General features: G+C 45.2%; 2 protein-coding genes and 1 non-coding gene across 4 annotated transcripts in view; 1 reads left to right on the top strand and 2 right to left on the bottom strand.

Annotated features, from left to right (window-relative positions):
• Window positions 1–1279: 1279 nt before the first annotated feature.
• Window positions 1280–7059, bottom strand: C2H2orf68 (chromosome 2 C2orf68 homolog). The gene is made up of 4 exons (XM_038320590.1): window positions 6858–7059; window positions 6665–6780; window positions 5678–5829; window positions 1280–5333 (listed from the first exon to the last, which is right to left on the bottom strand). The coding sequence occupies exons 1-4, from the start codon at window positions 6962–6964 to the stop codon at window positions 5211–5213; spliced, it is 498 nt and encodes a 165-aa protein (XP_038176518.1). The 5' UTR covers window positions 6965–7059; the 3' UTR covers window positions 1280–5210.
• A 1134-nt stretch (window positions 7060–8193) lies between these two features.
• Window positions 8194–19082, top strand: part of Usp39 (ubiquitin specific peptidase 39) — a 31459-nt gene continuing 20570 nt past the window's right edge. Inside the window, exons 1-5 of one of the 2 annotated variants that reach the window (XM_038319904.1) lie at window positions 8194–9308; window positions 10399–10468; window positions 13600–13694; window positions 17063–17199; window positions 17743–17895. In XM_038319904.1, coding sequence (XP_038175832.1) covers window positions 9044–9308; window positions 10399–10468; window positions 13600–13694; window positions 17063–17199; window positions 17743–17895 — 720 coding nt within the window. In that variant the 5' untranslated portion in view covers window positions 8194–9043. The remainder of the gene's footprint in view (window positions 9309–10398; window positions 10469–13599; window positions 13695–17062; window positions 17200–17742; window positions 17896–19082) is intronic. The other variant, XM_038319903.1, reaches the window with a different exon arrangement.
• LOC119808622 lies at window positions 14908–15014 on the bottom strand. Its single transcript, XR_005284531.1, has one exon. It is a non-coding gene; the product is annotated as a U6 spliceosomal RNA (small nuclear RNA).

Consider the following 19082-nt stretch of genomic DNA (forward strand, 5'->3'; position numbering starts at 1 on the left):
GGAGAAACCTTTTGGGGATCCAAATGGAGGACAGAAATGGTATAGGAAACCACTGAATGGCCATTTCCCCCTTACCACCAGGACTTAATAGGGAAAACAAGATCGAGAAACATGACTGTGCAATGATTACTGGACAAGACGACAAGCTTGGCTGAATCGACAGGGGTGGTGGTGGTGGGTATTAAATCCAGCCCAGCTTCTGACTGTAGGGGCAAAGGTGCAGCTCTCAGTAACACAGTAGTATCTTCCTGTCCCACTGCATTCCGACCTAGCCAGGTACCTTCTTCTTATATGTTCAAACAGGACTATGACCTATCGCTGAGTGCTGCTCTCCCCCTCCCCCCACATAGTGTCCTATTATGTAATCCAGACTAGTCTCAGACTAATGATCCTTCTGGCTTTGGCCTCCAGACTGCTAGGATTACAGGCATGTAGCACCACACCTGGTTAGCTTTTTTTCCCCTTCCCCTCAAGATAGGGACTGTGTAGTTCTGCTGCTGGAACTCCTTGTATCTGGCTGGTGACCTTTTAAAATTATGTGTGATTTATTTTTATTACTTTCTATGTATGGTGTTTTGCCTACAAGTCTGTGCACCACATCCCTGTAATGGATCCTCTGGGATTAGAGTTACAGTTGTGTGCTGGGAATTGAGTCTTTGTCCTCTGGAAGATCATCAAGTCCTTTTAACCGCTGAGCCATTTATCTAGCCCCCAAATTATATAATCTTTGAACTCAAGAGATTTGCCTATCTCCGACTCTTTGCCCCAGGGATTAAAGGCATGCTCCACCAAGCTCAATGTAGGCTTTAACTTGACGGTCATCCTGCCTGTCCTAGAACTGCTGCAGCAGGGCTCCACGGCCTTGACATTTTGCTCTGATTCCTAACGCTCACCCCATCCTACTGAGCTGACTATTCTGACATGGTGTTGAGGTCACCTGCACTCTGGAGCTTTGCCACTGGAGGCACTTTGAGGTTTATGTCAACCTGAATAATCCCCAAAACTCTTAAGGTACAGGTCCTCATGAGGACCAGGTTGTTTATGGACATCTGAAGGAGGAAGCTGCCTAAGAGGACAACAGTAGGACCAGATGTCTTTAAAAGTTTCAACTTTGATGCTATGTGAGTCTAACTGCTATACTCTGACCAGAGCAGCTCTTAAAATAGTGAGCCCAGCAAGAGAAGAGATTTTCAATGCTGATTCGGTAGTGGAACAACTTTAGGGCAGGCATTTAACCTCCCGCCCCAAGTACACAAGTGATTTCACAACTCTTGGCAAAAACAGTGCTGTAAAAATAGTTTATTTGGTTAAAAAAGTACTTTCCACGATTTTGAAACAATTTTCATAATTCATTTTATTTATACAGAAACACCGGAAATGAGAATGTATGGCTTTTTCTATTTAGCACCACATAGCCGGTACACTCCGATGTGATTTTGCTTTGTTTTCTGCTGTATAGTTTAGGCTGCTCTCGAATGGACAGTGCTCCTCCTGTCTGAGTTTCTTGAACTGTTCACCACCACTCCCAGCCTCTTGTTCGGTTGGCTCTGGGAAGAGGATCCCTTTACTAGAAAGTTTTCACTTCTAGCTTCACTCCAGCTCCTATGGAAATCTGGGCTGGATGCCTAGGGCTCCCAGGGATAGGATAGGAATATAACAGAGTTAAGGTTTCAAATAACTATCAACATTCCACAAGATTTTCCCAAAAAGCTCAGAAGCAGGAAAGTCATCTGTCCTTCACACAAAGGTCTCATTTAAATTTGGGTTGTCTGGGAAGCACCACCCTGCCATTCAGACCTTGTCAAACACACAGCAGGTTGGCATACTTACCCCAAAGGGGTTTGAGCTATCTGGGTTGATCTAGTTGGTAGTGCACCCCAGATGACCAAAGAGATGTTCTTCCACATTGATAGACCCACCACTGGCTGGACTGTAGCGGACCATACATTACTCACATATACACTTTGTATCTTTTCCCTTCCTGCACTACACTCTTCAGAGACTTTCATGCTTGCCAGTGGGCTACAACTCCAGCTTATCATTTCTACTTGCATAGCCCAAGGCCCCTTGCAAAACCAGCTCTATCACAAATGACATAAACTCTGCCCCAGGAATTACAAAACTGTGAAATATAGGCTTAATTCTAGTTAAGAATTGAGGGGAATAAACATTCCACAGAGAGTAGGAATGAGACTTTTTGTTTGATACAAAGTCTATAGTTCAAGCTAGCCTCACACTCAAGGCTCTTTTTTTTGGGGGGGGGGTTAACATGGGGAGTTGAGACAGGGTTTCTCTACGTAGTCCGGCCTGTCATGGAACTTGCTATGTAGAACAGGCTGGCCTCAAACGCAGAGACCTTTCTGTCTCTGACTCTCAAGTGCTGGGATTAACGGTATATGCCACCATGCCTGGTTATATGGCAATCCTTTCACCTCAGCCTCAAATGCTGGAATTACAGGCATGTGCTCTCCTACCTGACCCAGCCTCCCTTGCCCCCATATTCTCCCCCACCCCCACAAAAAAAAAAAAAACCAGCCAAGACCTTATCTACTCAAATGAGTGTTGACCCTGAAGCAGTTTGCTGTTAAGTTCTGTCTACAGCACACTGCTTCTACTGTGCCACAACATGGCACAGTTCTGAGCTCACTGTGGCCTGTGAGCTAGAAGCAGGTCTGCCAAATGAACTGAACAGTACTACCATGGACCCCAGAGGAGAAGAGCAGAGCGATGCAGCCAAGCTGTAAGGCTGAAGACGCAGCCCCTGGAGGCATTTCAGGGGTGCCTGGAGAAACAGCAGCAGCTCCGACAGGCTGGCTCAGAATGATGCGCTTTCAGTTGAGCACAGGTTTGCAGCTTTAGGACAAGTAAGCTAAGAATCAAGAGTGCTTTCTTGGCTAGAAAATCTTTCATACACCTGATAAGCAAAATGCTTCTGGGAAAAAGGCTTAGACGAGTTTCTATCAGTCTCCCTTCTGAGGTCTTTGTGAGGCTCATATAAACACATAAAAGGACTACACTGAATGCTGTGTTCTTCTCTTTCTTCCTTTTCCAAGAAATGGGAATAGAGGCAAATTTTTAGGTGCTGGGTCCTCAGATTCCTCTTCAGGTCTTTTTTTCTAAGTTGAATAACTGAACCAGGAATAGGAAAGAAAGCTCTAAGAAGGCAAACACCCCAAAGCAGCCAGAGTTCCAGTGAATCCTGTGTTTCAAGTCAGAAAATGGACTGATTAACTGGAGACTAAAATGACCTGCTGGATGAAGAGCGTGGAGTTTGGCAGAACCTCCTTTACCCCGGAGGTTCCGGATGGAATTTAACCATGCAGGTCCAAAGGCACTGACAGCACATGTGCGCAAGTACAGGTAAAGGCGCTTTCCTTTGACAGCAGAATTGGGCTGAGGACCAACAAGCTTAAGGCACTTAACCCTGGGATCAGCTCTCTGGGTCTAGAGCATTTAGGTCCCCAGTCACATCCACAACCAGGCCCTTCTAACTTACCACCTAACTCACTGCCCCAGAATTTCTCTGCATGGCAAGCCATGACTTATTGTTTTAATGGCATCAAGATGCCCAACCCCATTACATCTGTTTTCATCAGAGTGGGATAAAATCCAGCAGCCCCTAAGTATCCTTAAAAACTACTGAGCTGATCACTAGAATGAGGGTCTTGAGAGCCTCGTATAGAAACCCCTGGGGCAGGGGGTCTGGTTGTAGGCAGTCTCAGTGCTCACAGGCTCTTTTACAGCTCACATTTCAAGTTGCTCAAGTTAGGCTCATTTCCTGGAAATCCTAGGTGCCTCTGAATTCCTGTGCACAGGATGTGTTGTGGACTTCAGACCTTAGCCTAATCTTGTGTTGGAAAACATGTCCCCCGTTGGAAAACATGTCCCCTGTTGGAAAACTGCTATGTCTGGAGATCTTTACCCAGAGGACCTAAGTTACATTTATTTTTTTCTTGAAACAACTTAGGTTGGCCTTTAACTTGCAGCCATCCTCCTACTTTGGCCCCCTGCATACTGGGGTTACAAGTGTGCATAGCCATGCTCAGACATAACCTGGGGAGGTAGGGAAGCATCGGGTGGAGAAGTGTTCATATCACTTCATCTATTATGTTCTTTAGGACTCTCTTTTTGCAACTAGAGGCCACCTCCCCCGCAAAGGCAATTATAGCTATTGTCAACTTTCCCAACTTCAGTAATTCAAGACTGTTAAGCCATAATTGGAGAGTTAATTTCAAATTTGTTTCGATAATTCCCCTCTAGTCTGAGCAAAAGATATAGTCTGTTTATAGCTGGGGAGTGAATTTGGTAGACCTAGCCATTTGAGACAGGGTCTCTCTTTAGAGCCCTGGCTGTCTGTCCTATAACTCCCTCTGTTCCAGGCTAGTCTTGAACTCACAGGGAACTGCCTGCTTCTACCTCCTGAGTGCTGGGATTAAAGGTGTGAGCCACCACTCCTAGCAGGCAGGTTTTTCAACAGATAACTAAAGCTTAGCTCAGCATCTTCTTCCTAGGTCTCCTACACAGACTTCTACACGGTGCAAAAGCAGTGGGGCATATGAGCAGCTTGGGAAAGTCATGGAAGGGGAAGGAGATATGTTTCCAAATAGGCTTCAAAAACAAAGTTCTCCTGTTTTATTGGCATCAGAATTACTTGGAGAACTTGGTAGGAAAGCAGGCTCCCAGAATCCCCACTTCCAAATTCCTGAGTGGTCGAGAAACAGTCATGTTGGGAGGGTGGGGGAAATGGATTCTACCCATGGCAAAAGATAGGAGAAAGGAAAACTGACAACTGGTCTAGGGGAAGCTGGGTGGATGAAAGCAGAGCATCAAAGAACCACAAAATATCAAATATGGCTCATGAAAGGGCCTGGCAAATGACCTCATCAAGATAGCAGCACATGGGCAAAGGTTTCATAAGCCCTGGTTCTCCCTGAACTCTCTGCTCCCAAAACACCAAGTTAGCCAAAACTGTCCATAAAATTCCAGAATGTTAGGTCAGACAAATGGGCCAATATACAAGAAACAATGACTGTTGGGAGGTAGGCCAGATGTGGTCCTGCAACCCCCTTGTGGTTAGAGCAGCTTGGAGAGGGAGGACAAGGATCCCTGAAGATCATATAGACTGGTCCCGGTACCCTCAAACTAGAGGTGAGCTCCCTGGCGAAATTCTGCCAAGCGCAGAGAGTCCTGCCTGAATGCCTTCAACCCAGTCAGTGTTGGCTCTGGCGCTTTGCAAGCTCTTCCTGGATGCGCAATCTGAGGGCCTCTCGCATGGCTGGATCCAGAGGTGAATGTGCTGATACTTCCTCAGTCACCCTTCTGGGGTCATCATCCTACATAGAGGAAGAGTCAAGAAGCTCAGAGCCGGTCTCTTTAAGGAAAGTGACCTGCCCTGTTCCTAGACAGCATTCTCATAGGATTCTTTGGCTTAAGGCTTCTCATTTCTCAGGAATCCCCTGTAACAGCGATTCACAACTGAGAGTCACAAGCTCTTGCTGTCCCCCCAACTAAGAATCGCTGTGCGCTGAGAAAGTTGTACCTGCTGTCACTGCCCAGCAGTCCCATGGGGAAGACATGTTTTTCCACTGGCCGTGACATAAACATTGGCTCAGGGACTAGCAGTAGCTTCCATCATGGCCCGGGACCTTCAAGCTGCAGCTGTTTCCAGAAGGCGTACCTGATACACAATAACTGATGTGACCTCTCCACTGTCTGCCTCATATTCTAAGCAGAAGAGCTGGCGGCCAGGAGGCTCCAGCTCAGAGCTTCCAGTACTGCTGCTTTCACCCGACTCTTCACAGTCTGGGTTGACTAGGTGGGCAGAGCCATCTGTAAGGGCAAACCAGAATGAGAGGGAAAGGGGGGATGCTGCCAAATCCCCTACCCACAGAAATGATCAGAAAAAGGGCACCAAGAAAGGCTCCAGGCTCCCGACAGACTCTGGGTATGCATGTTTGTAAACAGTGTGTGCATTTGGGGAGTTGTCAGTCAGGATTAACTTTCCTACCTTTCTCTATTCTAGAATAGTTCTGTTATAAAGTAGGTACAAGATGCACATGTCTCCAGCACATATCACTGGAAGCTGCTGAAAGGATGGGCAGAATTCTGCCTGGGTTCAAATCCAAGCTCTGCTATTTACTAGCTCTGACATGCTGGACAACTTAACATTTCACCTCTTTGGACAGTGAAACAGAAATAATAGTTCTCAGCTTATGGTGTCCTATGGACTCAATGAGTTAATGTACTCAGGATCTAAACCTTCTGTAAATAACAGCACACAAACTTGGTGTCATATATTAGTTAATGTGAGTTTATGGTCACAGGAAAACCGGGAAAAGGCCATTTGCTTGGTTCATTTCATTTTATGTACTGGCCGTTTATGTTTTTAACTCTCAGCCAGGCTTTCTCTCTTCCAGGTGGTAGGAATATTAAAACACAGCATGGCAGACCACACCGGTGGACAGTGATTTCTGGTCGGGTCCCATGTATCTTCAGTTGCTTAACTGGGGTCACGAGCCCTGGAGCGGAGATCTGAGGGCGCTGAGGCAGTGGCTTGTGCGAGGGCTGTGACGAGGGGGACGTGGGCCCTGACACAGAGAAAAGGGGCTCGCCCAGGGGGTGGGGCTTGCCCAGGGGGCGGGGCCTCGGGCTGGCTGCTGCTTACCTCGGTGACGCGGCAGGTACACCTGCAGGTCTGGCTTGCGGGGCCGCGTGGGCGCGGGCGTGTGGCGCCTCCTCGTCTTCTCTTTGGCCTGCTTCACCTTCTTGTCGTAGTCGTCCCTGCGGGGAGCCGAGCGGGAGTCAGGCTCTGTCACCCGGCCGAACCGGGCCGGGCCGGGCCTGGGGCGGGGCGGTACCGAGCGATCTGGTTCCGGCGGATGTGATGTACAAAGCCGTGGCTCATGTCCAGACGCCCCCCGGGCTTGCAGCACAGTCCCGGACCTGGATCCCGAGCCGCCTCCATTCGGATCCTGGGCGCAGAGCCGCAGCAACCGTCAAAACGGCGCGTAACTCAAGTCGCCAGCTGCGGAGCCCGACTTCCGGCTGCGGACTGCGACTTCCGGCTCCGTTGCACTTCTTCCGGTTGCGTAGGCGCCAGTGTTTTGGGAGTTTAGGAACCTGGTCTAATGGAGCACTGTTAGGGCGGGAGTTTCGCTTTCTTTGTAATATCACCATTCCGAAAGAAGGATTTTATAGCAGATGTACCAGGAAATAATAAAAAAATGCGAGTCGTCCACGAACATTGAAAACTATTGCTAGAAATGTTTTTCTTTTCTATCCTTTTAAAATTAGTTTATTGTACAGTACAGTGAGCTTCCTTATGAGATCAAATGTATGTGTATATGCGTATGTGTATCTGCTTTGTTCGTATAAGGGCATATTCTGCTCATGAGAAGGTGGTATCTTGTCATTCCCATCACCTTTGCTCTTTCTCTCCCTTTAGATCTCTAACTTGCCTCTTATACTTCTCTCTCTCTCTCTCTCTCTCTCTCTCTCTCTCTCTCACACACACACACACACACACACACACACACACACACACACACACACCATTAAATCTAGGCTCTGCCTGTGGGAAAACATGCAACATTCCAAATCTTACTGAGTGCGCTTAACACGATTTCTAGACTCACTATTTCTCTGCAAATGACTATTTCATTCTTTATGGCGAAGAAAAAAAGAAAATGTTATATATGCCACTTGGTTGACTCTGATCCAACTGTGCCTAAGTTTCCTATCTTTTGTGTGTTTGAGTGTGTGGTGTAGGCCAGAGGAGAATACCAGGTTTTGTGGTTTGTATTCTCTATTTTTTTTTTTTTTTTTGAGGTACGGTCTCTAACTGAACCTGTAGTTAATCTGGCAGCCATCAAGCCCCAGTGGTGGTCCTGTTTCTCAGGTAGCTAAGTCCCTCCCCCCCATACCCAGTCCCTATTCCAGCAACATTGGGGCTGCACTGTCCCAGCCCAGATCACTTGCTTAACTGTCTTCATGGGAGGAAGCAAGGCTTTTGAGGGTCTAATATGTACAGCTGTCTCTTCCTTCTTTCCTTCTGCTCTACAGCTCAGGATGGTCTTGAACTAACTCTGTAGCCCAGACTGGCCTTAAACTTTGGGAATCTTTCTGCCTCAGCCTGAGTGGATTTTTTTTAAGTCCTTGTTTTAAATGCGAAAAGCAGAAACTCATTATTAGAACAGTGACACACTCTTGTACAACTGTGTGATGGAATATTGCAATGTAAAGTAAGGAACAACTGTCTATAGAGTTGTGAAAGAGGCCAGGTCAGAGAGAGTTAACACTGTATAGCACTTGAGTATAAAATTCTAGGCAATGTGGTCACCCAGTGGTTTGGGTACGTTTCCACAGGGGCACAAGGGCATTTCTGGAGTGAGACAAGTTTCCTCTCTGGATTATGGCAATGGATTCACAAATGTTCACACATCACGATTTAGCAAGTTACACTGATCAAACGTGCAGTACTCTGTCAATTCTACTTCAGTGGAACTGTTCAAATAGGTAGGGACTAAGGCATGGCTCAGTGGTCAAACTGAATTTGGAGTTTTATTAACTAAACAATAAATGAGCGTTGGCAGAGTATTTGCAATTTCCTTATGTCAAGAGCCCTCTAAATATGGTACTAATTGAAGTTCCCAGGTACAAGTCTGAATGAAGGGGGTAATTTGGGAATACTGACTCCTTTTCCTGTATAGGACATCAGTCCCGGATCAGGGGACATCTCTGGATTGTCGTTTCGAGACACAGACTGTCCTGAAGATATCTAGGGTCGAATGCCAGCTTCCTTTCTTCTACAATCACCGAAGCCCGTGAAAGGTTCCTATCTCTTTAAGCTGTGACGAGCAGCTGTAAAGCAGCAGGTTCATAACTGTCTCAACAGGGCGAGTAGCGCCTGTAAGGGTCCAGCCGCGTGTGTTGTCCCTCTCAGCGACTCGTAGCGAGCTGTGCTTGAGGCCAGCTCGGCTCCTGATTGGCCGCGTGTCCCCAGCGTGCGCGGCTCCGGCGCGGAAGCTCCCAGCGGCCGGTGGCAATGTCTAGCCGGTCTAAACGGCAGTCTCATGGTTCCACTCGTGGGAAGCGCGAATCCGAGTCGCGGGGTAGCTCGGGTCGCATCAAGAAGGAGCGAGACCGCGAGCGGGAGCCCGAGGCGGCGAACTCCCGGGCCAGCCCGGTCCGCGTGAAGCGGGAAGCCGAGCCGAGTGCGCGGGAGGTTCCGGCGTCCGCGCCCCCGGCAGTGAGGGTGAAGCGGGAGCGCGAGGCCGACGAGGACTCGGAGCCCGAGCGGGAGGTGCGAGGTGCGCGGGGCCGGGCAGGGCGCGCTCTCCACGCTCGCCTGCTATCTTCTTTTCTCCTTTTTCTTTTTTTGAGACAGGGTCTGAGGAACTTGCTGTTGTAGCCAGGGATGACCTTAGGTTCCTGTACTGAGCTCTGAGATGCCCATTTTCCGCCTGCCTTTTACTTTCCCTTACTTTCTGTGCTTCCCTGCCCGAGGTTGAGTCCAGACAGGACTGTTTTCAGATGAAGACAATTCTAATCTTCACGTTGTCTCGATACATCACAGCTCCCTTTTATCGAATAGCGCACGTGGGTCAAGTGCTCTGCAAATAAATTTACAGATGTTCCTCTCTCCAGCTTTTGCAGAATTCCTATATCTGGAATAAGCCCGTTCAGTCAAGATCTCTGTGCACCCGATTAAAGTACTGACTTTGTATTAGTTAGTTTGGAGACAGTTCTTCTGGGTTTTGCAGAGGTTGTAGGACTTCTATATTGTCTTGTCAGTGATGTTGATACAGTCAACAGCCTTAGGAGAGAGATTGGATTATTCTATAGATTGTGTTATTCAAGGGCTAGGTTTAATGGTGTACACTATCATACATGGTGAAAAACAAAAGGTTTGGTACATTTATTTATATGTGTGTACGCATGTACCATGGTGTACATGTAGAGGTCAGAGGACAACTTGTGGCAGTCAGTTCTCCCTTCCTACCTTGTAGGTTCCAGGGATTGAATTCAGGCAGCTAGGCTTGGTGGCAAGTTCCTTTACTAAGCCATCTTGCTTGCCTGGATTTCTTTATGTAATACATGGATTAATCTTTTGTTGGTTATAGATGTTATAGATCTACTCTTAGTTTGTACCTTTTTAGAATGTTGTCACTACAAGAAAAGTAAAAGCTTTTCCTAATCTTAGTTGGTCAGATTTTCCCATTTCCATGGGAAACAGAAACAAACAAAACACAATGTGCTTGTGATTTGAGTAGTCTTCTGTTCTCCGTTTATGTTGCTGTGGAAGAGCAAATCCTGCCCTTACTAGTTAAGTGCTCTTCCACTGAGTTACATCCCAGCACAAGTTTTCCATTTTAAAGTCTGTGATCTCTTTCTTCTCAGCAAAGAATGGCCGAGTGGATTCAGAGGACCGGAGGAGTCGTCACTGCCCATATCTGGATACCATTAACAGGTCAGCGATAGAAAGGATGAGGAAAGGCTTGGGGATATAGCTCAGCAGTGGAGCACTTGGGCTGGCCTGTCAGAGGCCCAGGGTTTAATCCCAGGACCATACAGTCAAAATCAGTGGGTTTTTATATGCAGAATATGGTAAAAATTTTGAGCAGTGAACAGTTCATTCAAATTTTCCTCATTTAAAGCCTTTTGGCCTCAAAAATTGTGCTTCTTGCCATGTTCTTCCATTTTGTCTCTTCAGAGTGGCAAAGTTTGTTTGTTTGTTGTGTATCTCTGGCTGTCCTAGAACTCAGTCTGTAGACCAGGCTACTCTGGAACTCAGACATCTACCTGCCTCTCCGTCTCTGGAGTGCTGGGATTAAAGACATGTGTCACCATTACCTGTCGAGTCAACATCCATACACAGTAAAAGCTTTTATCTGATTCTGAATTTCTAATTTGTAACTCAGGGATACATGTGTACCTGAAGTTACAGTAGCATACTGAAATACTTATTGAATCCACACCACTTATCAGGTGCTATTCTAGATTTTCAAGATTCATTAAACAAAATATAATTATTTTCTCTGTTACTGAGGCACTTTGAAGAAATTTTAATATCGACTTAAGCACAGGGTTAAGGGAAAGAAGTACTCACAAGAAGGCAAGACACACCTAAGAGCATGGGTGTGGGCTTCTCGAAGAAGTTGCCAAGACTTCTGTTTCTTCAAGATTTAGCTGTGTGTGTTCTTTCACAAGTTAGTGTGTATCATGTGTGTGCAAGTGCCTGTGGAGACCAGAAGAGGGTGTCAGTGCTGGGCACTGAACTCCAGTTGTCTGCAGCCGTTGCTCCTAACTGCTGAGCCTTCTCTCCAGGCCCCAAATGTGGTTTTTGTGTATAGCAGAGAGAGTCCCCTTATCTTGTATTTTCTTTGATTTCTAGTTGTCTACAGCCTATCTTCTAAGATAGTGCTGTCCAGTAGAATTCTCCACAATACAGAATTGCATTTAAAATGCTGTTTGTTTTGTTTTGTTTTGTTTGAGACAAGGTTCTGATAATATGCCCAGGCTGACACTGAATTCTCGATCCCCCACCTCAGCTGCTCAGTCCTGGGGTTGCAGGTGTGCCCCACCAAGCCCATCAGTAATTGCTTTTCGTAAGTGTTGTCCTTTATAGGATGTACAGGCTACACACGACTCTTGAGGATTTGAAATATGGCCTTAGCAGTTGAAGCACTGATTTTTTAGTTTCTCTATCATACTTGAAATCAAATCCAGGCCTCTCATGCTGGACATGCTTTACCACTGAGCTATATTTCAGTCCAGGAACTAAATTTAAAACTTAGTTATCAATGACCATTTGTGGCTAACTGATCCCTCAGCAGTACAACTATTAATATTTACTATTAAATCTCTCTCACAGTTGTGGATTCAGTGGACATAAAAGACTTTTTGTTCCTTTAATGTTGAGCAGTCACACTTACTGCTTTTGTTTTAATGGCCAGGTCTAGTTGTAGGTGTCCAAACTTCTTCAGGTGCTTGTTCCCTCATCTCTGTCTCTCTCTCTCTCTCGTGGATTTTTTTCTTAATTTTTTTTTTGGTGTGTGTGTGTGCTAGGGTCCTGTGTTTGCTGGGCAAGTGCTCTGCCATTCAGCAGAATCCCCCAACCACTTTTTACCATTTATTTATTTGTAGTGAGGAGGCGAGCAGGCCTGTCTTTTGTCCCACCCAGCTCATGCATGGCTAGCTTTACACCCGAAATAACAACACACAAATTGTATTCATTTAAACACTGCTTGGCCTATTAGCTTTAGCCTCTTATTGGCTAATTCTTACATCTTGCTTTAACCCATATTTAGTAATCTGTGTAGCACCACAAGGTGGTGGCTTACCAGGAAAGATCCTAACCTGCGTCTGTCTCGGAGAGGAGAGTCATGGTGACTGCCTCACTTCCCTTCTTCCCAGCATTCTGTTCTGTCTACTCCACCTACCTAATTTTCTGCCCTATTAAAAGGCCAAGGCAGTCTCTTTATTAACCAATGAAAGTAACACATAGATGATCCTCCTCCATCATTTATTTATTTATTTATTTGTTTGTTTGTTTGTTTGTTTGTTTATTGAGATAGTGCTTCTCTGGGTTACAGCCCTGGCTGTCCTGGAACTGGCTTTCTAGACCAGGTTAGCCTCAAACTCACAGATATCCACCTGTCTCTGCCTCCCAAGTGCTGGGATTAAAGGTGTGCACCACCATTGCCTGGCTGTTTTTGTTTTTTGTTTTTTCTCTTTTAAACAAAGATAAAGTTTTTATTTATTTTTGAGCTAAGGTCTCACTGTGTAGCCCCAACTGGCTTGGAGTGCAATGTGCATACTGGGCTGGCCTCAGACTCACAGACATCCACCTGCGTCTGCCTCACAAATGCTAGAATTAAAGGTATGTGCCACCATGCCTGGCAGAATTTCTTGTCTCTCAGAGGACGTGTTTACACTTTATGTCCTCACTCTCTCAGTGCTGTTGGACTCTTACTTAGTCCTCTTTGTTGTTTTTCCTGCAAAGAATTTGAATATAATGGAAGGGTCTTTGTTTTTGATATCTTACTCTATAGTCAATGACGATCTGGGACTTGCAGTCTTTCTGACTCAGTCTTCCAGGTGCCAGAATTAGAGGAGTTGGGCCTCTATGAAAAGGTTGTCTCATATCCATGGGGGGAGTGGGACCAAGACTCCCTGATACATGCCAAAATCTGGCTGTTGGATATATTACATATATTCAATATTTATATAGTTACATATGTTCACTGCACATCCTCCTGTTACTTTAAATTGTCTGAGATTACTAATCCCAAATATAGTGTCAAGTGCTATGCAAAATAGTCATTTAGGGAATAATGCCAAAGGGGAAAATGTCTGTATATGTTTAGTGAAGATGTAACTTTTGTTTTTTCCAAATATTGATCCACAGTTGGATGAATCTAATGAAAAAGTGTGTTGTGGGCATTTGTGTTTGATGCAGACACTTTGAGCCTGCTCTGGGGGAGTGCTGGATATGTGGTTTTATGTTAATACATTCTCTTAAGGATGTGTGTGGCATTGTGGCATGGAGAGCCACCACTGCCTCATCCCTGTTCATTGTTCCTGTGTTCTGTCTCTCAGGAGTGTGCTGGACTTCGACTTTGAGAAACTCTGCTCTATCTCCCTCTCGCATATCAATGCCTACGCCTGTCTGGTGTGTGGCAAGTACTTTCAAGGTAAATAAATGGCATGAATGATAAATGCGTTAAACTGTGAAGCTGTCTTATTTTTTTTCCTTTTTTTGTGGAAAGTAAGTTATTGTTGGGAACCATGTTTAATAGTTTCTGTCTTTCTTCCCAGGAAACTGGAGGTTTTCTCCTTGATCAGAGTTGAGCACATCTGAAAGGGAGAAAGAGTTAGTCCTAGGTCTCCTGGCACTGAGCTTCTAAGTTTCTTTCTTTTCCCTCCACCCTCTTTTCCTTCCTTTTGGCACTGGACAGTGAACCTAGGTTCTCAGATGTCCTAGGCAAGTGTTCTACCACTGAGCTGCCTGGGTAAGGTCCTGGGTTTCTGAGTCTAATGTTTTCTGCATTTATATCTTTGCTGTTTTGAGGTGGGGTCTGAGTATGTAGGCCAGGCTTACCTTGAACTTGAGCCTCCTGCCCTAGGCTTTCTCGTGCTGGGTTTTGCAGGTACCCTGTCATCATCTCCTGAGAATACTTATTTAGTTCTTTCTGAAAATGTATTATTTTAACTCATTTAGACCAACAAGTAGTATGCATGTACATAGTATACTGGGGAAGTAAAAAAAAGAGAAGCCACATTTTTTTGCTTTTGTAGGGAGCTTATGTGAGATCAAGGTTGACAGATAAAACAATCAGCAAATCCTTCATTAATGATTTCTGCTAGACTGTATAGCAATGAATAAAAATAAGGACAGAGGTTAGTGAAATACATGAAGGTCAGTTTTTCTTCACCTTTCATATTTGAGACAATACTTAAGTATGTAGCCCTGATTGACCTAGAACTCACTGTATTGGCTTGACTGGCTTGAGGTCCCCTGTCTCTGGTCATCTGAGTGCTGGGATTGTAGGTGTTGTCATCCTGCCTGTCTCCAAAGTCAATTCCTGAAAATATATTACATTTTAAGGTTAGTTTTATATACCAGTGTGGATATTTGTGGGCATGTGTGGAAGTCAGTGGACGGCTTGTGGGAATTGGTTGTCTTTTCGCCATGTGGGTTCCAAGGATTAAATTAAACTCAGGTCATTAGGCTTGGTGGCAGATGCCCTTACCTACTGAACCATCTTGCCAGCTCCCCAAAGAGTCGTGTGTGTGTGTGTGTGTGTGTGTTGTGTATATTTTCAGACAGGGTCTTGACTCTCCTGTCTTCATCTCCCTAATGCTAGGATCACAGGTGTGTGTTACCATGCCCAGCCTTTTTTTTTTTTAAATATGGAAGGCTGCACGAATTTGCATGTCATCCTTGTGCAGGGGCCATGCTAATCTTCTCTGTATCCTTCCAATTTTAGTATATGTGCTTCCAAAGCAAGCACCCTTTTTGTTTTTCATGGTTTTTCGAGACACATTTTGTGTGTGTGTGTCTGTAGCTCCAACTTTCCTGGAACTAACCCTGAAGACCAGCTGGTCTCAAACTCACAGAGATCCACCTGCCTCTGCCTCCTGAGTGCTGGGATTAAAGGAGTCCGCTCAGCCTTTATTTTTAATGTTTTAGGTTAGAATATGAAATGATGGGGGTCTCATACGCTCCTTCATACACATGTGTCCTTATGCTTTGTTTTCATTTGTTTGTTTGTTTGTTTCTAACTTTTTTTTCTTTTTTTTTTTTTTTTTTTTTTTTTTTTTTGGTTTTTCGAGACAGGGTTACTGTGCAGCTTTTTTAGAGCCTGTCCTGGAACTAGCTCTTGTAGACCAGGCTGGCCTCGAACTCACAGAGATTCGCCTGCCTCTGCCTCCCGAGTGCTGGGATTAAAGGCGTGCGCCACCACCGCCCGGCTGTTGGTTTGTTTTTGTTTTGCTTTTTGAGACAGTGTTTCTCTTTCTCTGCATAACAGCCCTGACTGTCCTGGAATTCACTCTGTACACCAGGCTGGCCTCGAACACAGAGCTGTGCTTGCTTCTGCTGGGATTAGAAGTGCGTGTTCGGCTCCTCTGCATTTGAACGTGCTGCAGGAGAGTGATACTAAAAAGAGGAGTGCTGGGAGGGGTGCAGACGTTGTCCCAGCTTCTCAGGAACCTGAGCTAGGGGATTGGAAGGTGGAAGTTTGGAGACAGCTTAGTCAATTTAGCAAGATTGGCAGGGTAGCCTGTAGTTGGTTTTTCTTTTTCTTTTTCTTTTTCTTTTTTTTTTTTTAACTCTGTGGGCCTGCCACCCTGCTCCCAAATAAATACATGGAGACTTATTCTTACTTATGAATACCCAGCCTTAGCTTTGCTTTTTCTAGCTAGCTTTTCTAAGTTAAATTATCCCATTATATTTTGCCTTTGGGCTTTCTTTTCTTTTCTCTCTTTGTCTCTGTCTCTCTGTCTCTCACCCTTCTTTATTCTATGTCTTTCTTCCCTTCTTACTCCGTGACTAGTTGTGTGACTGGGTGGTTGGCCCCTGGCATTCTCCTCTTCTATTCTCACTCCTCCTTGTTCTTTGCTTCACTCAAGCCTAGATTTTCCCTCCTATTTATTATTCTCTCTGCCTGGCAACCCCACCTCTCCCTCTTTCCTGCCTAACTATTAACCATTCAACTCTTTATTAGATCAGTCAGGTGTTTTAGGAAGGCAAAGTAACACAGCTTTACATAGTTAAATGCAACACTAAAGAATGCAACATATCTTTGCATCCTTAAACAAATATCCCACAGCATAAACTAAGGAAACTTTCACAACAGTAGACTAGTGCTGGAGTATTGCCTAATGTGTGCAAAACTCTTAGTACTGCTAAGCAATAACAAACATAAAGGGATGTAGCAAGGACAGCGGACATGGGTGCAGGTGGGAGCTGAAGACAGCTGATGGGAAGGCAGCCTCAGGATAGGTATATCTGTGTGTGTGTATTTATGTTTTTATATATTAAATAACATATTTTTCAATACTCCTAGTTTCTGATACATATGAAGTTAGTGTGTGTGTGTGTGTGTATGTGTGTGTGTGTGTGTGTGTATATATATATATATATATATATATACACTTTTGTTTGTTTGTTTTTTGTTTTGTTTTTTTTTTTTTTGAGACAGGGTTTCTTTGTAGCTTTGGAGCCTGTCCTGGAACTCACTCTGTAGACCAGGCTGGCCTCGAACTCACTGAGATCCTCCAATCTCTGCCTCCCGAATGTTGGGATTAAAGACATGTGCCACCACCGCCCGATCTACATGTATACTTTTATGTTGAAACTAATTTCTCTAACTTAAGTCTTAGTGTTCTTTCTGGTTCTCTTTGTGAGAGAAGTTTATGTGGGGATTAATTTCATGGATGGCATAGGACTTACTTTGTTTTTGCTTTTAACATGTTTTGCACAAAGTAATGAGGCAGGAGCAAACTTGATCTGTGCCTTTTAGGCCTTTCTCTGACAGCCCTTCCCCCTTTCCCACAGGCCGGGGCTTGAAGTCTCATGCCTATATTCACAGCGTCCAGTTCAGCCACCATGTCTTCCTCAACCTCCACACTCTCAAGTTTTACTGCCTTCCTGACAACTATGAGATCATCGATTCCTCACTGGAGGACATCACAGTATGTGTTCCAGGTTGCTGGTGTCGGGCACGTTGTTTTGTGGGCTGTCCCAAGGAACTCTGGGAAGGGCCCTGCTAGAGAAAGTGAAAAAGTAGAATAAATTCAAGTTTCAAACTAAGTTCATGATGATGATTCTGTGACCAGGAAGATTCTGTCCTGCCTTCACAGCCCTGGGAGCCTTGGAAGCCTGGCAGGGAAGAAGGTGCTCCACTCTTGAACTAGGTACACAGGATACCCCACTGGAGACTTGGGCTCCTGCTGTCTTCATAGTCCTGAGGATCCTGGGGTTCTGGCAGCCATTGATCATGGAGTTGACCAGACTGTAGGAGTAAAGACAGACGTGGAATTCAGTGATTCAGGATTAGTCACAAAGCCCCTTGCAGATGAGCTCTGTGGGGGACATATTCCCTACCTTGGTCTTCATCCCTGGTGGCTGAGCCTTAGGGTATATAGTGGGGCATTCGTGACCAGGGAATTTTTATTTTCTGGATATACCTTGTGAACCCTGTTTACAACAACCTGTGTGTTCTTTTTGCTTGGCAGTATGTGTTGAAGCCTACTTTCACAAAGCAGCAAATTGCAAACTTGGACAAGCAAGCCAAATTGTCCCGGGCATATGATGGTACCACTTACCTGCCAGGGATCGTGGGACTGAACAACATAAAAGCCAACGACTATGCAAATGCAGTGTTGCAGGTATGCTCAAGAAAGAACAATGGGGAGGGGAGAGTAGCTGGAAGCCGCCAAGAAGTTAACACTTTCTTAGAGAGTACAGTTGGAAGGTCCCAGACCCCAGGTCTGTCTGAGGACTCTACCTGAGCATTTGCTCTGCAGCCAGCAGCACACTCCTTTCTGGCCAAGGGGCGGCTACCACATGCTGAGGGATTTTTCAGCTTCTAGGTTTATGGTTCCTGCAGTTTCCAGATTTTGAAAGGCAGTGGACTCTGTTGCTAGGCAATGCCAGAATGAACCACTGTGGTGGGTTCTATTTCTTTTTCTCTCTTGCTCCCTCCTTTCTTCCTCTTTTTAAAAAATATTCATTCATTCATTCATTTATTTATATATTTATTTGAGACAGGGTTTCTCTATATCTCTGTAGCTTTGGAGCCTGTCCTAGAACTCGCTCTGTAGACCAGGCTGGTCTTGAACTCACAGAGATCACCTGTTTCTGCCTCTGGAGTGGTGGGATTAAAGGCATGCACCACCTCCACCTGACTCTTCCTTCCTTTCTGTGTATATGTATGTACCGTGTATGTGTATGTATGAATGCAGGTACTTGTGGAGTCCAGAGGAAGGTGTTGGACACCTTGGAGCTGGAGTTGCAAGTGGTTCTGAGCTGCCAGACGTGGGTCCTGGGGTCCTCTGCAAGATCAGGATGCACTCTAAACCGCTGAGCCATCTCCCTAGCTCTGAATACTCTTTGAAGACTTTTGATTTTGCTTGGTTTTTTGTTTATTTGTTCGGTTGCTCTGTGTGTGTGCTTTTTTTAATTTATTTTATCTTTTTTTTTTTTTTTTAAACTAGGGTCTTGCTCTGTAGCCTAGGCTACTCCCTACATAGTCCAGGCTGTCTTCATACATAGTCCAGGCTGGCTTCAAACTTGTAGTTCTTCTGCCTCAGCCCCCCAGGTACTGGGATTGCAGACCTGAGTCTCTGCTTGACTTTTCAAGTCCTTCATATTGTGTACATTCACTAAGTGTTTGTCAGCCTTTATTTTGTGTGACTCAGTGAAGGACATTTCTCTGAGCTCTGGCAGCATTTTCTGAGGGTCAGTTTGTTTGTTCTTTCCTTCCTTCCTTCCTTCCTTCCTTCCTTCCTTCCTTCCTTCCTTCCTTCCTTCTTTTTTTTTTTTAAAGATTTATTTGTTTATTATGTATAGTGTT

The sequence above is a fragment of the Arvicola amphibius genome, chromosome 2 (genome assembly GCF_903992535.2).
Source record: "Arvicola amphibius chromosome 2, mArvAmp1.2, whole genome shotgun sequence".
Lineage (NCBI taxonomy): Eukaryota > Metazoa > Chordata > Mammalia > Rodentia > Cricetidae > Arvicola > Arvicola amphibius.

What these genes read in the sequence shown, in the direction of transcription:
- C2H2orf68 (XM_038320590.1), bottom strand. Translation starts at nt 6,964, where the DNA reads ATGGAGGCGGCTCGGGATCCAGGTCCGGGACTGTGCTGCAAGCCCGGG. An exon ending in CGCCGGAACCAGATCGCTCG is followed by an intron (nt 6,781 to 6,857) that starts GTACCGCCCCGC and finishes GGCTCCCCGCAG; the next exon opens with GGACGACTACGACAAGAAGG. An exon ending in GTACCTGCCGCGTCACCGAG is followed by an intron (nt 5,830 to 6,664) that starts GTAAGCAGCAGC and finishes TTGCCCTTACAG; the next exon opens with ATGGCTCTGCCCACCTAGTC.